This window comes from Caretta caretta, chromosome 2 (genome assembly GCF_965140235.1).
Source record: "Caretta caretta isolate rCarCar2 chromosome 2, rCarCar1.hap1, whole genome shotgun sequence".
Lineage (NCBI taxonomy): Eukaryota > Metazoa > Chordata > Testudines > Cheloniidae > Caretta > Caretta caretta.
In genome coordinates, this window is record NC_134207.1 from 162,680,368 (window position 1) to 162,698,134 (window position 17,767).

Sequence of the window (17,767 nt, forward strand, 5' to 3'; positions counted from 1 at the left end):
GGGGAGTGAAATGTAGGCCCAAGGCCATCCTACCAGATATAAAAGGGGATGGCACATGGTAGCATGTTTTTTCCCCTTCTCCCTCCCCCCGCCATTGTTTAATGGTGTTTGCTAGCACGGGAACAGCTGGTGATTTGAACATATTGAGAATATAAGTGAGTTCAGAGGGCTGAGGAAATACTACAATTGGCTATAAAAATAAATCATAGAACTCACTATTACATGAGCACTATAAGTACATTTCTGCTGTATAGCATTCTAAGGTTTATGGGTTTTAATTCAAAACAGAAAACCAACCTGAACAGTCCACATTTTTAAAGTATCCCCTTGCCTTCCACCCGGCCACAGAGGATTTATGGCTCTTTTTTAATCTTTTCAACACACCAATTCTGATTGTTAAAAGTGAAAACTGGTAACTTTCTCTTCTCTCCCTAACATCCTGCACCCTGCTTCTGTTCCCACCAATCATTTGTTTTACTTTAACCATAACGAGTCTTTTGAAGAAGTTCAGCAGCAAGGCAACCATTCCAAGGATGGGAACTTTGTTTTAATCTCCATGTGTGTGAGACCACAACAATGGGTCTGCAGCCTCACAAACCTTTCTGGAGTCAAAGGAAGAGTTCAAACCAAAAGAGCATGTCCTTGGAGTTCTGCAATACTTTTGTGGGAAGAGCCACCCAAAAAACCCCACCACAACATTTTTGTTCTTTTCTTAATTGTGTGCACATTTTTTAATACAAGTCTTTTTTCCTGGATGTAAAGGATGACAGGTCTCAGCATAGTATCTGCTGGAGGATTTTATTGCAATGCAACAAACAGACCATTTTCTATGTACAGTTCACACTGGTGCTATGTTTGTTTAGGTTTTTGGATGACAAAAGGACAACACTGATGACATGTTTTTTCTCCATGTTAGATGGCTGCTTTTAAGCAAGAAGAGAAAGCATGATCCTGAGGTTAGGGCACTCACTTACAACTTGGGAGACCAGAGTTCAATTCCTTGCTTTGCCACAGACTTCTTGTATGACAGAGGTAAGTCACTCAGTCTCTCATCTATAAAATGGGGATGACAGCTTTTCCCTATCTCACAGAGATGTTGTGAAAATTATTACACTAGCAAATTGTGAGGCCCCTAGATATCCCAGTAATGAGGGCCATAGAGATAGATACGGGACCTTAGATAGACTAATTATGGAGAAGTTCCATATAGTCTTAGAGTCTTAGTAGGAAAACAAAGTAACTTCTACTGGCTGGTAACACTGAAGACTGGTTTCATCAATGTCTTTAATGTACATTTTCACTATGTGATGGATTCTGATATACTTATTCCTGTGAAATGGTATCTTACCCCACCAGCAGCCCTAATGAGACCCATGGAATTATTTAGAGAAGAAGGGTACTTCTCACAGTGACTCCGTGTTGTATTAATACTTTAAACATGTTTTTAAAAAAAATCAAGCAGCAGTTCTGTAAAATGACTGTGGGACAAATAATCACTGAGGCAGATTCCTCTGGGATGAACAGACAAACACACACCACAGCTGAAATCTTGGCCTCACTGAGATCAATGGCAAAACTCTCAGTAAAGCCTAGATTTCACCCTATATTATCAGCTACTCACCTCTCTTCTCATCTACTGTGGATACTGCCTGGATTAAAAGTGGTGCATTAGATTCCGTATACTCCACAAACACCAGCTGCAGTTTCAGTGCTGTTTTTACCACCAGACGGAACTGAAAGAAAAGAAAGTAACTTGGTCATTCAGCAGCTGACAGTATTTCCAGATGTGCTGCATGCCACTGTACCAGATGTAAGCATTGCATTTTGGCTTGAGGCAGCAATGGCAACAATATGAGAGAATGAAGCTACTTGAGCCATATACATAAAAGTTCTGCACAGCGAGTTGGCCTCGCAGTTCACTGATAGGACAGCACTCTCCCCATTAACTGCAGCTCAGTCTGAACTCCAAAACTAAGGCTCCAAAGCGCATAACAAACATGACAATACATTCCTCAGACCCCTAGTCAGTCCCTGGTCAAAGCATGGTAGACACTGAATCTACTGATCTGAGAACCTCATCTCCTAACACAGTATTTATTGTTCATTACTTGTGAGTGTTTAACATGGTCAGATTTCAAGCTCTTCCTCCCTCTCACGCAATTGGATATGATTTTCCCCTGCTTTCTTTTTCATTTCTTATAATATTTCTATTTAAACAGATTGAAATTCATTAAGCATGGGAACTGGGAGAAGTGTCTTTATACTTAGCTGTCCCAGAAAACACTATCATAAAATGGCCTTTTTGTACTCCAGCGGAGGGGAGCATTGAGTTTGCAACCTGCTAACAAGAAAACAAAAACTCCATCAATGAGTGGGGCCTCCCATCATGTATTCTCTGAGTTCAGAAACTTTGACTCCTAGGGTGAAATTCTGATCCAGCTGAAATCACTGGCAATTCCCAGTGACTTCAGTAGGGCCATAGTTTCATCCATAGATTTCTCAGTAACAGAGAGGAGGGTTTGTCTATGAGATAATTTCCAAAGCACACAGTGGGAGCAGTTAAACGTTCTCATATAAACACCTACAGACCTGACTTCTGACAAAACCTTCTTCCCTGCAGGGTAAATTTCATCAAATAACACAGAGTCTCACATATAAGAGACTCTGAAAGAAGAAGAACTTTTAAACAAACAGGATTGTGCATGGCCAGTGGAGAGGAATTGTATCAGGATGGCTATTATGGGTTAAAACTATTCTGTTCTCAACCCTCCAAAGCCATGGATTTAAAGCTGGAGAAAAGGGTGATTGAACCAGCGTGGCTCACCCCTTGACAACTGAAGCTAACTAATGCTGATTACAGAATGAGCCAGACCTGGGAGGGATCCTAGTTTTCCATGATAAAAAAACCCACAAAATTCTCTGATTAAAAATACCCCATAAAAATTCATGTTTTTCTGCAATTAAAATGAAACACTGAATTTAGTTTCTCTAGCCACAACGGGGAGCCCTGCTGCCTAGGGCTGACAGCCTGAGCTGAGCCACCTAGGGCTGCCAGCCTGAGCCCCACTGCCCAGGGCTCGAGCTCTCATCCCCGGTCCGGTTAATATGGAGAGCCAGACGATGGAGGCTTGGATAAATGGAGTTCTACAGCATATGTTTTTATTTTTTCACAAATGTAAAAACATTCTCTATAAAAATGCAAATTCTGTATTTTTCTGCAGCAAAGGGGATTTTCAGGATCCCTGCTTGTAAACGGCAGCAGAAGGGTGAGAGTCTGCAGAGAGAATGTGAAAGGCTCCTGCAGGGAAGACCTTGAGACCAAGGCTGCTGTGACAGAGAGGAGCTGTGGTAAATAGGAGGCTCCTGCTAGAGACCCAGACAGACAGGTTTGGGCCTGACAGCCTGAACCAGAAGGCTAAGCTCCAACCAAAGAAGGCCTAAGAAACTTTTGGGAGACTCCTGGGACTTACCTCTGGGAAGAAGGGCTGCAGACTCCCTGCCTAAAGGGAAAGAGTGAATTAACTGGGGTTTGGGCCAGTATATAAGGACTCAATAACTAGGACCCCAGTAGGGGAATTATCTGTGGACTGTGAATTATTAAGGGGTACTGAAGAAGGAAGAAATTGGTAGCAGGACATGACAGAATGACCTCTGCCATAAGGGGGGGGGACTCAGTAAGCCGCCACCCTGCTAGCGTGATACATAATTACTCTCAGAAATACACTCCAACATACTGGAATCGAGCTAGGCTCTGTAAGAATGGGTATTTGTAACTTTTATTTGGTTTATCTGTTCTCTTTCTCCACATGAAAGCTATCCAACAGCTTGAGGAACATCTCATTGAATAGCGAGAGCAATGTGGTCCCTCTACCAATATAATAATCTTTGCCTGCTTTATATTTAACATGTATCTGGGCAGAGACAGGACACTCTAAACAGCGGTTCGCAAACTATGGGGCAGGCCTCCCAAGGGAGGTGCAGGAATGTGTCAATGGAGGCATGAGTTCTGACTCTCCTTCCCCCCCACCCTCATTCCTTCACCTGGAGGGCTTAGGCTCTCCTCACTCTCTCGCCCCATCCCTCACCTGGAGGTGGCAGGGCGCTGGCTGTCAGCCCCAGAGAGGCAGCAGCAGCGCAGAAGTAAGGGTGGCAATGGGGAACTAAATCTGCTGTGAAAAGTGATATTGACAAATATCACTGTTCTCATTGCTGCCCTTACTTCTGTGCTGCTGCTGGCAGAGTGCTGTCTTCAGAGGTGACTGGTGATATACGTACTCAGAGGGGAGGCGTAAACAACTACAGACACAAAGAAGGGGGGCCCGATCAAATAATTTTGAGAACCCTGGCTCTAAAAGAATCTATGCATTACTGTCTTATTACATTAACTCAGTAGGCAGGAAAGTAACTGAAACACAGATCACCAGTTCCTAAAACACTTTTGTCTCATTCCAAGAAAAATCACTGTCCCAGTAATTATTGCTTCACGGAAATAAATCTATCTATCTATCTATCTATCTATATGTAGTTGGTCTGTCTATCTACGGTACTTATAGTTCCCATTATCAGTATCTGAGTGCCTCACAATCTTTAATGTATTTATCCTCACAACATCCTATGAGTTAGGAAAATACTATTTCCCCTGTTTTACAGATAAGGAACTGAGACACAGAAAGATAAAGGGCAACTGACTTTTAACGAGACTCAGTGTGACACTACCCAGGGTAAAATCAGGACTGATGAACAGATGTGTACCCTCAGTTCTCCAGCCTGCGGTGCCTTTCACACTGCTTTGCTGTGAGAGCTACTACTCCTGGTCTGCTCACACACAGCCTCCAGCATGCAAGTTACTCTCAGTTATATTGTCTGAGTGCTATAGCCAGCCACTCATGAATTAGACTGCAGAGTAACACTAGCAAACTCCCAATCCCAGACTTTCCCCCAGAAATGTACATCTTGTACTGTCCAGCTCTCTCCTGGACAACACAAGTTCATATAAAGTCCGTCATTTTATTAATAAATGATACGCACAAATCATGTTATCCCAAGCGGAGTTTCCCAAACACCTTAAAACAAACACACTGATTTATCTAATCAGTAAAATAAATATATTAACTACAGAAAGAGAGATTTTAAGTCACTACAAGTAACAACGCATAAAAGTCAGAATTGGTTACAAAAAACAGAAGTTAAGCGCAACTAATCCCTCACTTAACAAGCTGAAAGAATTCAAAGTAAAGTCTCTCTTACCACACATTTCAGCAGTTTTATTGGCTGAATCTCTGTCAGTCAGGATCCCTCCCCCAGTCCAAAGCTATTCCCTTTGCTAACCAGGTGTTGTGGATGCCGTGGGTAGAGAGAAAGGGGGGAATAATTTGAAGTGGCTCCTCTCTCCAGTCATAATTCTTTCTCTTCTTTGAGAATCATCTCCAGTTGAGGTTCAGAAGACAGAAAGTGTCTTTGTCAAGATGTAGATTTTCACCCACATCCTCTTTCCTGCCAAAGAATGGCCACTTAACCAGGTGTTGGTCAGTTTGATTTTATTGACACCTGGCTGAAGCATTGGGCATTGGCTCTGGGGAACTGGTTTGTAGCTGCTGTCCCTAGACTTGGAACACGTTTAGTAATACCATACAGAGAAATCCTATGCAATGGTTACATGCAATGCTGCCACACATATTTTACCAGGAAAATAATGATCAGCAAATTATAAGTTTTCAAATGATACCTCACAAGGCATACTTTTACAGGACGACGATAAATTTTGTAAAAGGGGTGAACATAGGGGTACAGACTGTCCCATTCAGGTGCCTAAGTCACTTTTGAAAATGAGACTCAGGATTCTAAGTCAGTTGGAGTTGCAGCTCTGAGTGGTGCAACACCTAAATACCTTTAAAAATCTGTATGCAGTGTTGTGGTAGCCGGAAGAACTCTGGGTAAGCTAGTAACATGTCTCTCTCAGTAACAGAAGTTGGTCCAATAAAAAATATTATCTCACCCACCTTGTCTCTTTAAAAATTGGGCTTCTGTCACTGTCCCAAGATCACTCAAGCAGTCCATGGAAGAACAGGGTCTTAGACCCAGGTTTCCCAAGTCCCAGGTTAGCACTCTAATCACCAGACTGCCTGTCTAGTGACCCCTTGTTTTAGGAAAGCAGTGAAGGGACTAATGAAAATCAGACACTTAGAGGTGGCCTTCTAATAATGTGGTGCAAAACTCAACTATTAAATAAGGGGTATCTGGAGATGATTTTTATTGCTTAATTATCATTTAAATTTATTAATCAATTTTATATTTAGGGCCCAGATCAAGGTCTCTTGAGCTATGCACTGCACAAATATTTAAGCAGAGTCTCTTCCCTGAAAAGCTTGCAACTGAAGATCTAAGGAAATCTTACTGTCGGCCATAACTTTTGACTTTCCTTAGAACTTTAGGCTCAGTCACACAGGCCACTGCTGACTGGATCTGGGGGCGAAGTCACATACAGCTTCCAATAGACAAAAAACGGTGTGAGATGCTGATCTTTAAAAACTATGCCTCTGTAATTCCACTACGTCCTCCACGAAGCAGAGGGCCATTGTGTGATCTCAGCATGCTAACTGTGGGTCATGGCTATCTGTGGCGGTCTATTAAGTCCATTTATTCTTTCATTCAGCTTGCAGCTGCTATGCTAGAAACCCTGTAAACCCTTAGGGGCCAATGTGACTGTTTCAGCCAAATAAGGTTTCTGTATGTGGATTTACTGAAGCCCAGTCTGACTTTCTGAGTGTTCTCTGTAGCTGTCAACCTACTGTGCTTAACTGGATACCAGACCATAAGATGGCTGCTGGGTATAATCCAGCAACCAAGACCTGGAGAAAGAGGTGATTATATATGTATATTTTTTTCCTTTTAAATTGTGGTTTATAGCCTCATCTAATTTTGGCAATAGGAGGATGCTTTTAATTCAGTTATAAAATTGCACATTTTGGGGGTTCATTTGGCTCCTAACAAAGTAAAAACGGATAAAATAATTAATAAATATTGGGGAAATAGGTATGTGTGAAACCACATGACCAAAGTGGTTGGTGACGTTAATCACTTTAGTGGATAATGGATTTAGATGTTGTTAACTGTTGTTATCTCTTTGTCAATGACATTTGTTGGCAGGCGATGAGGCTCTGTGTGTGATGCGCACTTCAACATAAAATGGTACTGAAAGCACTTGGCTTGCTCCTTTGTACTAAAGCAGGATTTTTATGTAGGATGGTCAATTTTCCCCCAAAATGAATTCTTGGGACGGGAAGAAATTTGGATCAAATCTGTGACAACCAGAAAAAAATGGATTTAAATAAAAAAGTCAAAATGGTTGTTTCAGTCATGTTGAAAAGAATCATTTCGACTTGTTTTGAAAGAAATGCTTACTCACTGTAACTGTGGTTCTTCAAGATGTGATGCAGACGTGTATTTCACTTGCGTGTGTATGCACCCAGCATTCTGGAGCCAGAGATTTCTGCCCAGCAGCGCTCGTGCCTTGTGGCCATAGCTCCCTTCCCCCGGTTATATGAGGCGGCACCATCCCAACCCACCTCAGTTTCCTTTGCATCAAATACCCAGACTCCGATGCAGAGGGGACGGATGGGGTTGTGGATTACACATCTGTATCACATCTCAAAGGACAACAATTACAATAAGTAATCGTTCCTGCTTCTTCTTCAAGTAGATGCAGCCATGTATTTCACTTCGGTGACTCACAAGCAGTACCACCAGGGGATGGGGCACACAATCTATTTAAACAAGGACTTGAAGGACTGCCGGGCATGTAAGGCGGCTCTGCCATCAAAGCCTGCAACTCATACACTCTCTTTGCAGATGTTATTGCCACAAGGAATAAAGTTTTTTTTACATAAGTGAGGAAAAGGATAGAATGCCAGACGCTCCAAAGGAGATCCCATCAGAATCGTTAAGACCACATTCAGGTCCCACAAGGCAACTGGTTCCGGAACCAACAGATGGAAACAAAGGATTGGAAACACCAATCGTCCATGAATGAGTGGATGAAAGGCTGAGATCGCTGTTGGATGCATGAGCTAAGTGTAAGGCCCAATGACTGCAGATGCAACAAATACTTCAAGATGTCATGGATACTGAACTCTGTGGGCCAATGACCACACTGAAAAATGCTTCCACTTTGCCGAAGAGGCCATCCTGGTTGAGGGTTTTCTAATACTGAGTAGGACTACGGAACGGCTGCTGAACATTGCTCTTCCTCCTCATTCAACCATGGAGCAGCCATGCCCTGAGATGCAGAGCGTGACCATGATTCTGCCTGACCAGGTCAGAATGAGAAGGAAGGAATATGGGAGGCTGAATTGACAGTTTTCAGAGTAACAGCCGTGTTAGTCTGTATTCGCAAAAAGAAAAGGAGTACTTGTGGCACCTTAGAGACTAACCAATTTATTTGAGCATAAGCTTTCGTGAGCTACAGCTCACTTCATCGGATGAATACAAATGCACAGGAAGCATTTTTCAGTATGTAAAGCTTAAGCTTTTTCACGAAAGCTTATGCTCAAATAAACTGAATTGACAGTGCAAACAATTGGCAAAATTTCCTTGGCCACAGGAAAAAAATCAGTTTCAGTTCAAACCAAACTGCTTTTCCCCGCCCCAGATTTTGTGGTTCAGACCCTGACCAAAAAAATCAATTATAGCCTCAGCTCCAATTTGTACACCTTTGGGGAGGACAAGGCTGAAACAAGAGCATGAAACTGCCAAACAATCCCTTATTTAGTTTCCACAGTGTCTACACAGTTCTGAAATGATCAAGGGTACTACATGCATGGTGAGGTACTATAACCATTTATAATGTTACATTAATGGATAGTATCTCAGGTGAAAACAGAACAGTAGTTTCACACTTAAAAAAATTTCAGATTCTGGACTTTAAAGAGCCACTCGTTTATTATAAAATATCAGCATCTAGTAGGTAGGATTTTTACATTTCATAGTCAGTGGCTTTAAAAGGCTTTTGCAGATTTCAAGGTATTTCTTTTCAGCTATTTAAGTTGGTATCTACAGTATGAGAAAAATGTAAGTATTTTGCTCTCCTAACCTTGCTCAATGGGAGGAAAGAGCATCAAACATATAACTTTGTAGCCTTATTTTTTCAAACCAGAGCAATAGATAAGATTAAAGATGCTAAATATTGATTTAAAATACCCATAAACCAAACCTTTAATGTTCATATGAATCAGCAGCACATTATGGTAACTGATGTGTAGCTCACAATGCCAGTGTGTAGTTCACTAATTTGGTCAGTGTAACTGTAAAAATATTGTCTTAGGTATGAGACCTGGATGAAATAACTAAGACTCCTAACTTCATAGGGTGAGATTTTACAAGGTGCAACACAAAACTTGCAGCCCGAGAGGAGGAGAGAAAAGACAAGTTTATTATAAGCATAATATGATCTTTTCCCCTCTCTACCCAACTCAAGGGGTTATAATTAGCTTTCTCCCTATAGGTACCAAGTTGGGCCTTTGCCTCAATTCCACTAAAAACTTGCCAGGTTTGTAGTACCCTTTTTACCCTCCCAGAAACACCACAACCCGGGTTCCAATCTGTGTACTTGAGCACAGCGATGCTCTGAGAGTGTCTTGATCATTCTGGTGCTTATACTACCTTTTCCTGTATTTCATATATTCCAGTGATTAGAAATTTGCTAAAGCAAACAGCCAAGTAATATATCACAGAATTATAGAGGCAATAATTAAATTATTACTTATGATGCCTAACTGGTTTTTTAGTCCATTGATGCTTCGCAGACCAAACAGAGTAGGTATTTACATCTTGACACATAAATGCATGGTCCATCCCAAACCACTCAACAGACTGCAGTGTCACACAAATGACTTTTCCACACCAAGGGTTAGCAGCAGATAAATAAAGAGAAGGAGGATGCCAGGGTGGGACTTGGATTCCTGTCTGAAACAATACAAGGGAAACAGACAGTGAAGTAGAATGAAGCGTGAAATTCAGTCTATTTGGAATACTGGTCTCAGGGCAGAGGTCAGAAACAATGAGCCAGAAGCCTAACGGAACAGAAATCCCAACTCCAGTGCCTTCCACTCACACAAAAGTATATATAGATTCCACAAAGGTGTTTGTTGAACAAATAAAAAAAACATTCCAACAGCCACAGCTAAAACCAGCACTAAATTAGATCATCTGACGAACAGAGGAAACAATACAAAAGAGAGAAAATGATCTTCTGTACTCTGATGAGAATTTAGTCTATCAGAGCCCCTTGTAGGGTATTTTTAGGAAGTCGTGCAAGGCATGTTTGTTAACCCTGGATTTCAATTTTTCATAAATTAGTCCCATGGGTAGGGGCATTTTCCCAGTCAAGGAGTGAAAGGGGTTGAGGTAGGGACTGAACTGGTTGTTGAGCATCATTTTAATCTATGTGTTGCATCCAGACACCTCAGTGATGGGTGCAATACAAAAAAGTTCTGTGTCCTATTCCCAACCGCCTGAACCATTAACTTTCAATGAAAACTGTGTTTAAATCATGAAAGCTGTTTCTAAGATATACTGGCCTTCTTACACTTTGTAATAAACGAGGATGAATCGTTTCCTGTAGGATATTAAATCGCTAGCCAAATTACTACGGAAATCTGTAGGACACCTGCAACTTTGATCTAACAGGATGTGGTGCAGTAAGAACAATCAAGAGCAGAAACAGACTGCAAAGGTACAACTGTGGCATCTTATGAGACAACAGCATCATCACAGTGTGATCAGTTTGGGGTTGTAATTAATTCCATATTTTTCCTGCTTTTCTTAAGGTATTTACAATTTTACATTGCAAATACCACTGCGTGTGAAAAAAAGATGTCAGCCCTTTAGGGTTATAAATACATCCGCTGACCCAAGGAAGTGAGGTTTCACTAACAGCAAACCAGGTTTTGAGAGTAAGCCTGGATTCTTAAATCACTGAAGGCTGTGATGTCAATATTCTCTGTGTGTATATAAAGTCTGCTGCAGTTTCCACGGTATGCATCCGATGAAGTGAGCTGTAGCTCACGAAAGCTTATGCTCAAATAAATTGGTTAGTCTCTAAGGTGCCACAAGTACTCCTTTTCTTTTTGTGATGTCAATGTTTTTCTCAAGGATGCTGGAGGGGATTGAGAGGGGGAAGTGATGTTCACAAAGTACTTTGTTCTTTTCACATCACTTGCCAGCCAATCCACAGAGAGGAAATGATGTTAGCATCTTCTGGCTAAAGATAAAATGCAGCCATCACTGTAAAAGGGAGGAGAGGAAAGCAAGGAAGGGAAGAAACATTAACATTTCCCCTCTAAGTGTCTTTTACACTGTGCAGTGAGTTTGGCAGTTCCTTCCTGTTTTATCTCTTTACATTAGGACAATCGGAATAATGTGTTACAAAGTTAGCCAAACATACTGCACAACAAGAAAAGGAGGACTTGTGGCACCTTAGAGACTAACCAATTTATTTGAGCATAAGCTTTCGTGAGCTACAGCTCACTTCATCGGATGCATACTGTGGAAAGTGTAGAAGATCTTTTAGTCTCTAAGGTGGCACAAGTACTCCTTTTCTTTTTGCGAATACAGACTAACACGGCTGTTACTCTGAATACTGCACAACAGAGATTGCAAGATTAATATTCCAATAAAGGGCCTCATTCCAACTGTTAATCATTCACCTAGAAAAACCTAAAACTTTACAGGGGAAGTTGCCAAAAGGTTCACTAACCAGTGTTCAAAATAATATTCACTTTGTGCAGCTTTTAGCAATTTACTTTTTAAAATTTTTAAATGAATTCCTAACAGCCAGTGTAAATTCAGAGTGTTCACTGGATGCAACATAGTTACTCCAGAATTACACCAAAATAACTGAGGGATGAATTTAGTTCACTGAATTTTAGTCACTTGAGGCTTGAGGTCTGAGCCAACGTGCACTGAAATCATTGAGAGTCCTTCCAGTGCGTCAGGCCTTCAGCATGTTACCATGCTGCATAAGAGACTGAGGTTCAAGTTGTCCCTTGGGATATTACACCTCAGACCAGCAGGTGGCAGGAGTACACAAAAGTCGAAACTCTGTTCTTCATTGGGGAGATTCATACTACAGTAGAACCTCAGAGTTACAAACACTAGAGTTACGAACTGACCGGTCAACCACACACCACATTTGGAACCGGAAGTACGCAATCAGGCAGCAGCAGAGAAAAAAAAAACAGTACAGTACAGTATTAAATGTAAACTACTAAAAAAATAAAGGGAAAGTTTTTTAAAAAAAGATTTGACAATGTAAGGAAACTGTTTCTGTGCTTGTTTCATTTAAATTAAGATGGTTAAAAACAGCATTTTTCTTCTGTATAGTAAAGTTTCAAAGCTGTATTAAGCGAATGTTCAGTTGTAAACTTTTGAAAGAATAACTAACGTTTTGTTTAGAGTTACAAACTTTTCAGAATTATGAACAACCTCCATCCCCAAGGTGTTCATAACTCTGAGGTTCTACTGTACTTTATTCTCAGCACCTTCTAGATCCATGTAGCAGTCCCCGGAAGGGTTGCAATTATGTTTGGCTGCAAGATTTTTGCTGTAATAAAGCCACTACTTATGCAAAGATGGAGAGAAGGCAAAGTATTGGCCCTGAATAAACAATGGGTAACTCTCTCTTACTCAGATGGGCCTAGAAGTTGTACTAAACTTTGTAGCTCTCCCTCAGGTAAAACTCCTTCTGATATGATATGTAAGGGAGTTTTGTTTGAGTAAGTACTGCAGTATTAGACTCTTGGGTGAGTGAGGAGAGCTTCCCATCAACGTTGGTGCAAAGTGGAGTGGAAGGAGAACAAGTTAGCTGTTGTGGTGGTACAAATGGGAGACTGCATCTCTGCAATAGGTGGAAAATAAACATGTTCAGGGAATGTAAAGCCAAAGCGTATCTCGTACATGGTGCACTCTTATTATTGTAAAAATCTAAATTATGCCATTTAAAAAAATACATTTGAATATTTTTTAAATCCAAAGGTCCAACTTCAATAGGAGCTTCTACAATAGGAAGAGAAGCACAAAATTAAGTATTATGGACCATTATTTTTTATTATAAAATGACTGTAACATCAAAAAGTTCTATTGACAGTAGTCCAGTTTACATCCCCAGTTCACTATCCTAATTTCATTTATTCTAATTATCCACTTATTTATTTGAGACAAAAGAGAAGGGAAAGATATAACTATCAGACCCAAATGTTCCATAATAACTGGCACACACCTAGAAAGACAAAACACAATACAAAATTATGTTGTTATATCAGAATTAGTGCCAATTGTTATACAGCCTGTCGATTGTCTCTTAAACCCATATAAGTCTAAGAGCTAGTAATAAAAGAATCAAAGAATTAATCTCTTTTGCAGCAAGCAAAAACCCAAAGGCTATTATCTGTTCAATGAAGGAAGAAAGGCACTTTGAAATACTTGAACTCAAAGGACAAATAGCTGAAAATATTTGCTTTCATGTGCAGCTATCTCTGAGTCTAACCATGTCATGGCATCAGGGTCAAAACTATATTATTATTTGTATGCAGTAGCACTGAGAGGCCCTAGCTCTACTGTGCACTCTGTAAAAATGAGAAGGAACTGGACCCTGCTCCAAAGAGTTTACAGTGTAAGCAGAGGACAAGAGACAATAGACGGATACAACAGACAGAATGAAATGATACTTGTCGGCATGATAAGCAGTGGTCACAACCCACGGGCCACCCAACCTCGATCAGGATTTTGTAAGCATGACAGTGGAGGAGAGTTTTATATATTTGACCGCAATTCTTGATACACAGAATTTTGCTGCATATGTGGTTGAAGATTCAGTTCTTACTGTTAATCTATGACAATTACTAATTATATAACACCAAAAGAGTGCTAGGTGCTTTACAGGATATAAGATGCCTCCTCTGAAGAGCTTAACATCTAAATAATTTATCCTAGAAGGGCATTTTCCTCTTTCAATTAATGATAGGAGGTGGAAAACAATCACCCTCTACCTTCATGAAGAACACCAGCCTTGGCATATATGGCAGATACGGCTATGGGACCTGAATTCCAAAGCTGATTTTTGAAAATCTCATCCTGATCCCCAAAGCATTATTAGGTCATAACCTGTATCACTTCCGCTGCTTGCATCTTTTACCGTAATGAGACATGAAACATACCCTGTCTTTGTACCAGTGCCGTACTCTGCCCTTCAAAGAGCAGAATGCGTATAGGAGACCCTCTAAGTTATGTATAAGAGGAAGCTCAAGCTAAAAAAAAGTGGAAATAAACTAGCAGAGAATGCTGGTCTGCCCAAAACAAATAATTTACACACACTGCACCAGATTTTGAGCTGGTGTAAATCAGTGTAGCTGCATTTAATTTAATGCAGTTATGGTGACTTATTCCAGCTGAGGGTCTCTCTCACTGTATTCACCTTTCAAATGAGCACGTTGAAAAAAAGACTGTGAGCTTGATACTCCCCTATCTTATGTGCGGAGAGAGCAGACGGGGAAAATGTTGCTGTATTAAGACACACACTTGCATCTCCCACTGAATTCATTAGGAGCTGCAGGGGCTGATAATTTAAAATTTGAGAGACAAGGTGGATGAGGAAATGTCTTTTATTGGACCAACTTCTGTTGGTCTCTCTAATATCCTGGGACTGACACATCTACAACTACACTGCATACATTTGAAAATCTGGCCATTTGTATACAGGTGGCTAAATATTGATCTAGGCAGCTATTATTATTTATTATAAATTATTATTTATTTGTATTATTGTAGTAACAAGGAGCCATGGACCAAGACCCCATTGTGCTAGGTCAACAGAACAGAACAAAAGTAAGTCCCTGCCCCAAAGAGCTTAAAATCTAAGCAACTTTAGGCATAACCATGGGATATACTATGTACATTTGTGTCCAACAGGGTATGTATTCTTTGTGTCATGTCAAACACACACAAGTCCACACATGTGCCCAAACATAGGAGACTGTTAATTGTCTTCCCCTTTGTGTTTAGTTTCACCCTAGTCCTTTGTTATGTTGGTGAGATGAAAAAAGAAAAGCATCCTTGAGATACAGTCAAATCTTAGTTATGTCATTTTTGTGATTATCTACAGATTATTGCTGTTTAATGATTGTTACATTGATAGAAACAATAAAACAGATGATTTAAAATAACGAAATAATAAAAAGCCATTCCAGTTACCCTTTTCTTTTGAAAAGGTATAATTCGGTGGCTTCCCTAAGAGCTTCCAAGAAGAACCACAAACCGTCCAGACCAGAAGCAGAACAGGAAGAAGTACCCCTTCATTAGGATATAACAGACTACACCCCATTCACCAGGTCTCTGGTTTTCCTGGTATACACTGGAATGTGATAAGTCCCCCTATGTTCAGGGGCTCTTCATGCTGTCTTGTCTGATCAGTTAATGAAGTCAGAACAACCCTGTCCATAATACACTACTTCTGTCTTGGGTTACATGCCTCTGAGAGAAACTCAGATGATACACTCATAAAAAGGATACAGTAAAGGAGAATTAAAGAATTTTATAGATGGAGCTGGGTAAATAGTGGTAAAATTATTTTCAAACATTTTTGCAAATTCCACATTGTGATTTGATCTGATCACATTTGTACCCTTTTCTCTTTACTTTCTTGGGAACATTTGTGCAAACAGTAGTTTTTTGCAAGGACTTTTGGGAAGCGGTGAAGCTGTATGCATGTGTGTAAAAACACAGCAGTGCCTACACGTACCAGAAGTATTTGTTTGGCCATCTGTCACCAGGCTGCGCTGCTCTCCAGTCTTTTGCCCAGAGCTGTATTTCTTTAACAGAGGTTAGCAAACAAACAGAAACCATCGTTTAACTCAGTCCTGGGCCACAGGCTTCAGGGCCTCGCAAGTGGTCTCTGGCATTCCCGGCAGCATCCCAGTCCCAGTCTGCTTTGCCCCCTTCTTAGAGCAATAGCCCCAGAGCTGCTTCCCTGAACTCCTGGCCCCTTGCTCTAAGGACCCACCAAAGAAGCTAGCTCCACTCCAGTATGGGCCTTTCCTCCCCAGGGCACAGCCTGTCTTAGTCTTCTTCTCCACCCGACCCACTCACAGCCCTTTATAGGCTCAGCTCAGTGGTTCTCAACCTGTGGCCCACTCAGCACATAGCTTGCGGCCCATGCAGCCATACAGGTAGTATATATATATTGTGTGGATGTGGCCCACATAACACAGAGAGCTGCATATATGGCCCACAATGGTAAATAGGTTAAGAACCATTGGCCCAGGTGTAGCCCAACCCTCTTTAATAGGCTGGATTGGACCCACCTGCTCCAGGTTAGGGGAGCTGGGCTTAGTCTATCCCCAGGGACCAGGGACACCACTTTTTATAGAGGTAGTGATTTTCTATCTATGTAGACAGATAGTGGACACTTTATAGCAGTGGGACAGTGTCTTCACAGACAGGTCAGAACCATGGAACTAACGTATTTAATATGACAAAACAGAGAAAGGTATGTGACTGAACCATTCACAGCAGAGACCTACATGAAATTAATGGCACTGATGATTCATACCATGACAGAATATAAACTTGTGTATTCAACCCATCCACCTGTATTGCTTCATTAAACACTGTTGCACAATAAAGTTTAAATAGCAATGGGATGATGACATCTCTGCTGAACACCATTCATAATGTCAGAAGATCAGATATCATTCTCCCTCAACTGTGCCATCATTGAGTTATCTCTGGCTAGCATAACAAGGCATCCACATTTTCACAGGCGCTTCCAAAAGCTTGGATGAGTGACCTTATAAAAGGGCTTCTGTTATGTCTGTAACACTGTCTAAAACTTTTCTTGTGTTCCCTAGACTTTTCCTGCAACTGTCAAGCAGCAAAGATAATACCAGTAATACCAATATTGTGATAGACAACCACACAGTGACAATGAGAATATGGTGTCTATGATGTTGCCCATCAATCACTGGAGAAGAAATCCTCAATACTTTGCCAGCAGCTGATTCTGTATAATTACCATTTAGTACACTTTTCATGATTTTTCTCTATCTAATTGGTTTACAGGTCACTTAAAGTGCCATGCCTACATTTCAGCAAGCATTACCCAATATGGGCAATAATAGCTGCTTGTCATGTATTAAATAAGGTCAGCATCTAATAATCCAATCCTGTCCTACAATACACAGTGCAATCTTATCATGCTAGTATGCTTGCATAAGGTGCCTACATTTTGTATCCGTTCCCAGAATTGTGTCAAGTTTTTTTATTTATTTGTACCTGGAACACTCATTTCCTTGTTCTCAGAGAAACATCTAATCTCTAAGTCTTCTCCAGAGGGAAAAGCAGAATGACTGCTTTAGCCTTCTGTTGGCACCAATTCAGATAGTGTAGCACAAATACAGATGACAATATTTATGTGCCTGTGAAATATGAACTGTTACCTGGAAGAAGGAGAACTCATTTGGCCTACATTTTCCAGCCGGTTAATCAATGCCAGGTATGTGCATGTGCCATCTGAATGGCCCATGCCAAGGATGCAGTTCTGACCACAGTATAACTGCCAAGCCTCCCAATTTAATAATAACGATCTGTACCTTATGCTGTTTCTTCCATGTGAGGAGCACAAAGTACTTCAAAAACATGAGTTAACTCAACTGGCACAACACCTCTGTGTCTTCAGGTAAGTATAATTATATCCAGGGTCTCTCCTGTTTTGAGCACT

General features: G+C 40.8%; 1 protein-coding gene across 10 annotated transcripts in view; it reads right to left on the reverse strand.

Annotated features, from left to right (window-relative positions):
• Positions 1-17,767, reverse strand: part of FHOD3 (formin homology 2 domain containing 3) — a 611,695-nt gene that overhangs the window by 177,234 nt on the left and 416,694 nt on the right. For all 10 annotated transcript variants that reach the window (XM_075125568.1, XM_075125567.1, XM_075125566.1 and 7 more), the window contains exon 7: positions 1,622-1,733. In XM_075125568.1, the coding sequence (XP_074981669.1) occupies positions 1,622-1,733 (112 nt within the window). The remainder of the gene's footprint in view (positions 1-1,621; positions 1,734-17,767) is intronic.